This window comes from Diplotaxodon limnothrissa, linkage group LG7 (genome assembly GCF_057381915.1).
Source record: "Diplotaxodon limnothrissa isolate DT_005_m linkage group LG7, D_limnothrissa_male_GT1.1, whole genome shotgun sequence".
Classification (NCBI taxonomy): domain Eukaryota; kingdom Metazoa; phylum Chordata; class Actinopteri; order Cichliformes; family Cichlidae; genus Diplotaxodon; species Diplotaxodon limnothrissa.
This window is the reverse complement of record NC_140602.1, coordinates 16703300-16711691: the sequence shown is the minus strand read 5'-3', so window position 1 is coordinate 16711691 and position 8392 is coordinate 16703300. Positions and strand designations below refer to the sequence as shown.

The 8392-nt window shown below is 40.8% G+C and overlaps 1 protein-coding gene across 2 annotated transcripts in view; it reads right to left on the bottom strand.

Moving 5' to 3' along the window:
• Nucleotides 1-750: 750 nt before the first annotated feature.
• Nucleotides 751-8392, bottom strand: part of LOC146628086 (pleckstrin homology domain-containing family A member 5-like) — a 90308-nt gene continuing 82666 nt past the window's right edge. The window contains exons 21-29 of one of the 2 annotated variants that reach the window (XM_085359347.1): nucleotides 8176-8331; nucleotides 7240-7360; nucleotides 6476-6591; nucleotides 3952-4167; nucleotides 3675-3836; nucleotides 2960-3093; nucleotides 2436-2578; nucleotides 2056-2140; nucleotides 751-1797 (exon numbers count right to left, since the gene is read on the bottom strand). In XM_085359347.1, coding sequence (XP_085215473.1) covers nucleotides 1740-1797; nucleotides 2056-2140; nucleotides 2436-2578; nucleotides 2960-3093; nucleotides 3675-3836; nucleotides 3952-4167; nucleotides 6476-6591; nucleotides 7240-7360; nucleotides 8176-8331 — 1191 coding nt within the window. In that variant the 3' untranslated portion in view covers nucleotides 751-1739. The remainder of the gene's footprint in view (nucleotides 1798-2055; nucleotides 2141-2435; nucleotides 2579-2959; nucleotides 3094-3674; nucleotides 3837-3951; nucleotides 4168-6475; nucleotides 6592-7239; nucleotides 7361-8175; nucleotides 8332-8392) is intronic. The other variant, XM_085359346.1, reaches the window with a different exon arrangement.

The following is an 8392-nucleotide window of genomic DNA, read 5'->3' as shown; positions in this document are numbered from 1 at the left end:
CAGGCATTCACATGTAAACGGCTTTGATTTACAACATTTCCATCATGCACCAAAGAGCTTTAATTTTTTTTTGCTAGAATGCCAAACAGGAAGGTAAGCACGGGCATTTCTACAACATGGCCACCCAAAAGTGGCCTATTAATAATTTATGAATGCTATGATTAATGTTAGAAACCTGTTGTGAATGCAAAAATATGGTCCATGTTGCTACAGCTAGATGACCACCAGAGGGAGCCACAGCCCCTCATTTAAACTGTCATTCATGCTTGTTAAATCAAATGAAATCATATCTTATATTTGATTGTTTTTGATTACTATTTGAACCAGAGGCATGCAATTTTGCATGAGGGACTCAACAATTCAAAAAAATCCTATAAGTGAATTCATAGTAAAAGTGTAACCGTCATGGGGGAAACGCTTTTTAAATCTATATTTTGGAGTCAATTTAACACTTTCCATGCATGCGATTTTTATATTTTGGGGTCTATTTAAGCTGGAGTTCATTTAAATAAGTAAAATTCTTTCGGTCAACAGTTTTTGAGAATGTAATCTTTGATTATGTTGCAGGCTTGAGTCAAACTCCCTTTTGGTCAGCATCTCTACTGCATGTAGCTACAGGCGAGATAAAGAGCATAACACAACCACTCATTAGGAACAGAAACATTTATTTAACATGATATAAAACAGATGGGATATGAACATTTGCAAATTAAATCTAGTATGTAACTGTATGTTGAACATATCCTCCCATCCAGATATACCATGTACATTATATACACAGTAAATCTCTGATAATTACACTTTGTACACACAAAAAATTATCTCAGATTCAGAAAGGGGTTATTTCTATTGCTTTTTACACATCCTTATCCTGTTTTCTTTTAGTTCCAGGGCTCCAAACCAACATGTCATAAATGTTCTCGATTTTTTGTCATAAAATATAATCAAGATCTCTTTTTCCATCTCTCAGTTTAAATATATCTCTCAGCAATTTAAAAAAAAGGACAGTATAGATTGACTCAAGTCAGAACATTCACATATGCATTGGCAACAAAGTGCCAGGGACTTCAAATCCCATCTTTAAATAATTAGAACTCAGAAGTATGAGAAATTACAAATACTCTTAGTCTGCAGCAATAAAATGGTTCCTCCTTATATAATAATGGAGGGATCTATATCTTTTATCTACTCATCTTTAGCATAGACACATGTTCTTTACAATAAATGGATAAATATGCCTGGTTAGATGATGTCGAATGTGTGGGGGGAAAAAATTAAGTGAATTATTAAAGGCTTAATTAAATGCAGAGAAAATGTGAAACTTGCTTCTGAAACTTTTTCGAACAGTTGATGAAACATGAATGAAAACGTATAACAGACCAACATACTCTGCCACAGGCTATCAGGCTCAGAACAGAGTTCAGTCTATTAGCCTCCTGTATATACAGATAGACTTTGGCCCAGATTCGAACACAAAAACCTAATAAAACCATATAAATAATAAAAATGATTATAAAAGCCTTGTAAAAACTGAAACTGCAGCAGTAAAACGGTATGAATCCATGTGCTGTCTTGCCAGGTTGAGAAGATTGTTGCCCCCCGAAGAGGGAGGAGCTTAAGACGTCACAGTGAGCAACACAGAAGTCAGAGGTTGAGACCCATGAGTATGAAGTAGGCAGTTTCACTCTGTAGCCAAAGGCCTTGTGCTGAACTCTTTAGGAAAGTCCTCAGGAGCCGCTTCAGGCCTCCCCAGCTGCTTCCTTCATGTGTAGGTTTTCACTGAGGCCAGAGCCTGGGCTGAAGCAGAACAAAAGGACAGAAGTGAAATTATAGTGAGATTCCCTCATAGTTCTGCTATACAACAGTGTATTAGTGATACCGCAACACATAGAGAACAAACTCCCCGCATTGTTACGTGAAATGAACCCAACTAATTATCCTGAAATGCTTTTTTAAAACCCCAGAAATCAAATTTAACAATCAAAACACTTCAGCATTATGAGTATGAGTGAAAAAAGGGTGGATGGAGGCCCTTACTGATGCTACTACACACACATGAAGTGAGAACCGTCAGTGAGCTGGGGGGGTGTGGTGGTGGGAGACTGCGGATGGGGTGGGGAAGAGGACGACAGGCTTTTCACTGCAACGAAACGACAACATGGTGAGCACAGGCGCACGCATGAAATGACAAAACAACAAATTAGAACAGTTGATAATGAGTGAATGGCTAAATAAAACAGAAATAATCACTAAAGTGAGTGAAATTACTGAAAAAGCTACTGAGTAAGTAGTAAGTAAATTACCTAACACATACACAATGAAAGCAGCTACAGTTTGTTTCTAAGAACAGGCTCCCACCAGCTTTTGTTTTATTGCATGCGTTTTCTTTGATCCAACCACCCCACCTCCACCCTCTCGTCTCTCTAGAGACGTACCTGCTACCAGCTTGCTGCGTTTGGAGGCCTCGGCTGCCAGCTCATAGGAGATATTAATCATCTTCTCCTTTTCCTGTACAGTAACCTCCTCTTCAGTCTCCTCCTCAGGGCTCAGAGCCAGACTAGGCAGCACATTCTGCATGCTAGGAGCAAACACAAAACAGCAAGGTTTTCTCTACAGCATGCGACGGACAACTTCTAATTACCAACAAACAGGCCAGTTTTTAAAAATCAATATGAGGGCACTGACATTTAGAATAAAATGCCACAGTGGCTCAGAGATGAGCAAATAGACCTTTTCTGCACATTTGAGGCATGGATCTGCATGCCAAGCGCATGAGACATCTATGCTATGACCCTAAACTTACCTTTTACTTTTAGAAGGAATTTCATGCACGACATCTGCTCACCTGCAAAGCTGGCTCTTTCACCGTAGTATCCTTATCTAATATTCAAGGCTTGAGCAGACCTGTCCATGCTAATAACCGATTACTGATTTAGATGGATCATGACAGTGTGCTTACCTGTTTTTGGCTATGAGGGCTTTGATGCGGTCGACTTTTCTCTGCTTATCAGCCTCCTGCTCAGGACTCAGAGCCTCCTCAGGGTCCGATTCAATGTAACGCTCAGGAATGAGCACTTTGTCAGGCACAGAAAGCTGAGGAACAGCCACCAGACAAGAAACACTTATTTAGCACATTTGGTACAAATGAATGGTTTTCTAAACTGACACAGAAAATTCCACTTCTGTGCAAACAACATTATTACCCTGATCGGCATCTATTGTGCAGGAAGACTATTTTACATTTTGGGTGTTTAGAAGTAAATGGAGTGTCACTGTCAATTACTCTGAGGCATTCTGTACTACGCAGAGATCAACTGTAAGAAGTTCACCGATGTAATCTAAAGCAAGGCCGTGAACTCTTCTCAAGGCAGCAAGTCATGCAAATCATGTTGGTAGCTTATGAGCATCCCATGAAAAGATTTTGGCACAGAGGCCTTTGTGTAATGTTCAGTTAGCCTGAACAACGCTTATACAGTTATAAGTTGTTAACTTCTCCATTCCAGTTGAAACTTTTTTTTCCTGCAGTATTAACAATTGAATTGATAATACATGATGTTCTGTTGGTAAACGGCACCTTCATAATAATTTGCCCATGACAGTATTAGCCCTCTGAGTAATGGCTTGTAAAAAAACCAGCAGGCTGATGGGAACGACGGCTAACTGCTGTGCCGTACCTCTCGGTCGACATTAAAGTGATCAGCCTGGGAGGATTCTTTGAGACGAGCTATCTCCTCAGCGGGCGTCTCCTGCTCCCCCACCACCTCCTGCTGCCTGAGAGAGGCCTCCAGCTCCTGAATGTCACTGCTTATCACCTCATCTCTGCGTCTCACTTGAAACTAAAAGAAATAAATTATGAAACATAAAAGAAGCAGAGACATTATATCATATGAACATCTTCTGACTTCAGAGCTACCCTAATGTCAAATAGGGTCTGAGTCACTCAGCCAGTACCTGCGTGTTGCGGTAATGGTTTTCTTTAGTAAATGAGTGGCTGCGAGAGGGTGTGTTCTCCTGGCTGCTACCCCTGATGCTGAGGCTTTTTTTCTTCTCCCTGAGGGTACCCTGCTGGTGGCGACGGATCCTCTCCAGCTGCTCCTCCACGCTCATCCTGGGTCGGCTGCTCTCCACAGCACACAGCTGCTGCTCCACTGCACTGCGTGGACGCTCCTGTTGGCCAGAGACGACAACAGAATATAATTTAATAATGATATAGCATTACTGTGAAGACATTCAGCACTACGAGGTTGCCGCCATGTTAACTTTTTTTACTGTGATCCCCAATTGTGTGCATGGTAGAGATCTGAAGTTACATGGTGTCATTGCCTACTTGGGTTGTTTCACATGACGCAGCATTTGCAGCGTGATGAACTAGGCACGGTTTAAAAAAAGTCTAAACTTTACAAAGAAGAATAATCTCTACCCTTAATGTATGTACTGGAAAACATTTTACTTTTTTAAACAAAAGTAACAAACAGGACAGACACTTTGGACTTAACATAATGACTGAGAAATTGTTAAATATTTGCTCTCTTTGAGCTACATTTGGCAAAAGGCCAAACAACCTGGCTGTTGTGCGCTTGCACGCTCCCGCTGGAACACATGGGTGCACTCAGAGCGGCTGGGGGCTTGTTAATGCCTGAGCAGGAGAGGCTGATGTGAAGTGAACTGAGGAGAAGTTGTTCATTCTCAGGTCTGTGCCACACTGGAGGGTAGGCAGATGTGAACTCAGTCCAGAGGTCAAGGACATAGTCCCCACTGTCCACACTGTCCAAGATATCCTGGGACCTAAGTGCATACTCTTTTAATACTATAGGCTGAAGTACATAAGCCTAGAGGGAGTTTGTGCAATCACCTATTTTCATTACACATCGATCCATGTTCATACTCACACTGACACAGTAAAGCAGGACACACCCTGCAGTGTGTACAACAACCTCAGTTTTATCCAAATTCAGAAGCAGGAAATTAGAGCTCATCCAGGTCTTTATTTCTTTAAGACGTTCCTGCAGTTTAACCAATTTGTGCGCATCATGAAACTTTAATGACAGATGAAGCTGGGTGTCACCTGCATAGCAATGAAAATGTATGTTATTGCTGTATATTAGATAGATATGATTCAAACCACTCCAGCGCAGTACCTTTAATAATTATGGCATGCACTATACATCTCTGTAATAAAATATGGTCAACAGTACTGAATGCCGCACTGAGGTCTAACAGGACAAGCACAGAGACGAGTCCACTGAAACTCATTTGTTATTTCTCCCAGGATCTAAAGTTGAACTCTTACGCCTTAGGCATGCTCTCTTAGCACCAAGTGCTAAAGCACATAAGCCTAGAGAAATATTGTGCGTTTATCTATTTTCATTTGTACTACATGTCCATTAACGGTCAAAGTTACACAGGCGCAGCAAAAGCAGGACACACCCTGCAGTGTGGTGCACTAATGATATGGTTAGTGTGTTTAAGTTGATAGGATTCGTGGCTGGAAACTGTTTAAATACAGTTTGGCATCTACTTTATGGCAGCATGAGTCACACCCTCACCATGTGACAGCTGGCCTTTACTGCACATGTGAGTTTTCAACCAGCAGCTTACAAGCAAAACAACCAATTAGGAGAGGAGTAATCACAATTCAAAATTAACTGTGGTTAGTTCACAGCTGCCCATAATCATTATTAATTGAGAAAGCGTTAATTCAGGCGGACCACAAAGCCAAAAAATTATCAAGGCAAGCCAAACACAGTACCGGGCTACATCAACTAAGGGCTCAGCTGATACTCCTCTACATAACTGGCAATCTGCAGATAGCACAAACAATTAAGCTACTTTAGCCTGGCCATAGTTGCTGCACACCTGCAAGCTGCCTTACAACCCACTTCTAGCTCAGCTCCAACTTTCTTGCTGTATCTCAGCGGTCCCCAACCTTTTTTGCGCCACGGACCGCTTTATGTCCGACAAAATTTTCATGGACCGGCCTTTAAGGTGTTGTGGATAAATACAACAAAATAAAACCAGTAATGGTACAAAAAAATAAAAGAAGATTTATTCATAACACACGGGAAAAGACCTAGGGAAACTGAGTTAACGATAAAAACCATAAAAAAAATAATGATAAAAACCCTAAAAAACCCCATAAATTTCGCACACAAGCCTCAACTATCGTGGCCCGGTACCAAACGACTCACGGATTGGTACCGGTCCGTGACCCGGGGGTTGGGGACCGCTGCTGTATCTGACTTAATTCCTGCTCGTTTCCCCTTTGCCTGGGCCTTCGTCCAAGTATGTATATAGGAACGCAGGAAGGTCAGAAAGCCATACTACCAAATCTAAATAACTGCAGATATATATACCAGTCTTTTTTTGACTATAGTCCTGATCGTGACTGTATTTCGTTTGTTTTTCTATTGTCCGATAGATCCAAATCTACAAATGCTAAGAACATTTTAGTTATTATTAAAGCCCAAGGTCTCACCGTTCTAGGGTCAGGCTTCCTGCTCTTTCTTAATGTAACATATGAAGCTATGGAGGAGGAATCAGGCACTGGAGATTTGGTCCTTGGTGGGACGATACCAACTGGATAGGACATACCTACCCACAGAAAAGAAGACAAGAGATCAATAAAAGGTCAAACTGAAATCACATTATAGTAAAAAATTAGATAGGGTCAATTACAGGTGGTATTTTAATTAACACTTTCCATCCAACAAAAAAAAGACCTGCAAGCTCTTCAATAAATGTAGATCAATTTCCCTTTTGTGGTAAATTCAGCTCATCTATTCACATCACATGTTTGGTGGCAGAAAGTTTAAATACAGTAAACAAATATTATAGCTCACATGTTTTGGCCAAGTTTAAAAAGATGCATGCAGGTGCAAATCTCACTGTATCCATGGTAACCAGCAAAATTATGGTTGCCATGAGAGTTACTTTGTGATATACTGACCTAGATCCAAATAATCCAAATGCCAACTCAAATTGTGTTAGAGACAAGGTTTGTGTCAGAAATCACTCCATATTTACAGCATAGTGCACTCCATATGCTGTTCACCTTCTGAGCGTGTAAATGTTTCCACTAGAGAGCCCTCAAATACTCTAAAAGGGAGCGATCACAATGTGTAGACTTTGTTAGTCCCATGATAAAAAGCTCCAGTTTTATACAGACTAAAATGACCACTCTATTGTATTTTTATACACTAGGCTTCACTGCGAAACTGCACCAGTATCTCTCCAAAGTACCTTTATTTCCAACATGTTCTCTATCAGATGGATATTCAGATCTGTCTTCTCCATTATTCTCATCCACTTCGGCCACTGTGGTGAGTTCTGGCTCACTTTTGTACAGTCTGTAGTCAGGACCCTGGAGACGAGAAATTGGGGGGTTAAAAAAAAGAAAGAAAAAAAAAAAGAGGTCAACACAAATGAGAAAAACTCTGAAATGTAGTCAGTTTGTAAACAAACTCTGCATAACTCAGCGTGTCATTATCTCTTACAGAATGACTTAAGATGAAAAAATAAAATAAAATTCTTCATTGACCAGGGTTTTTTCTGCTTTGAGACGTTTTCGTGCCCCCTACAGAGGAAAATAACAAGCACTGTAATAGAAATATTTTCTTTTAATCGTATTTGTTAATTGTAGTTTCATTTACTCATACATAATAAACTTATAGTTTATCGACGCCTCAGAAATAACATGAAAACAAATAGATTTAAGCAATAAAAACGGTTTGCCTGTACTGCACATGAGGCGACTGCACTAATTCATCTCCAAAATCCCTGCTCGGAAAACAGGAAAAACCCTGCAGACTGAGCCACCTTAAATTTAAATGTGTGAACTACTCAGACAAAAGGTAGGCAGACACATTCAAACTTCGATATGGCGAAACAAACAGACCCAAAAAAATATTACATTTCAACATAAAGGATGAGACAGAAAAGGGGGATGTGGTAATTTAGTCAAAAACAAAATTAAAAAAAACAAAACAAAAATAAAAACACAAGCTGGACTTCAACCAAATAACTGAAAAGTAAATTATGCTGTACAATGACGGGAACAAATGGGAAAAAAAAATGCAACAGACACGAGATATTTATGGAAATCAAAGTGAACTCATCATCATGGACATGGGATGATACAGCTGAGGGCAGGGTCAACCAAGAGGTCAACAGGCTTACGCTGTGCGTGCTATTCCTGTGATTGGCCTTCCTGTCCTCTGGCTTGTGGAGTGATGAAGGGCGCACGCCGGGATGAGACGGCATAGGGGGCACGGTGGGGGGGTTGGGCTCGTAAGACTGGGGTAGGGGTGGCCGTGGGGGTACAGAGTCCTCCTCCTGGGGATTATATTGGGTATGACAGCACAGGAAGCAAGGTGACACATGGCGCCACCATACA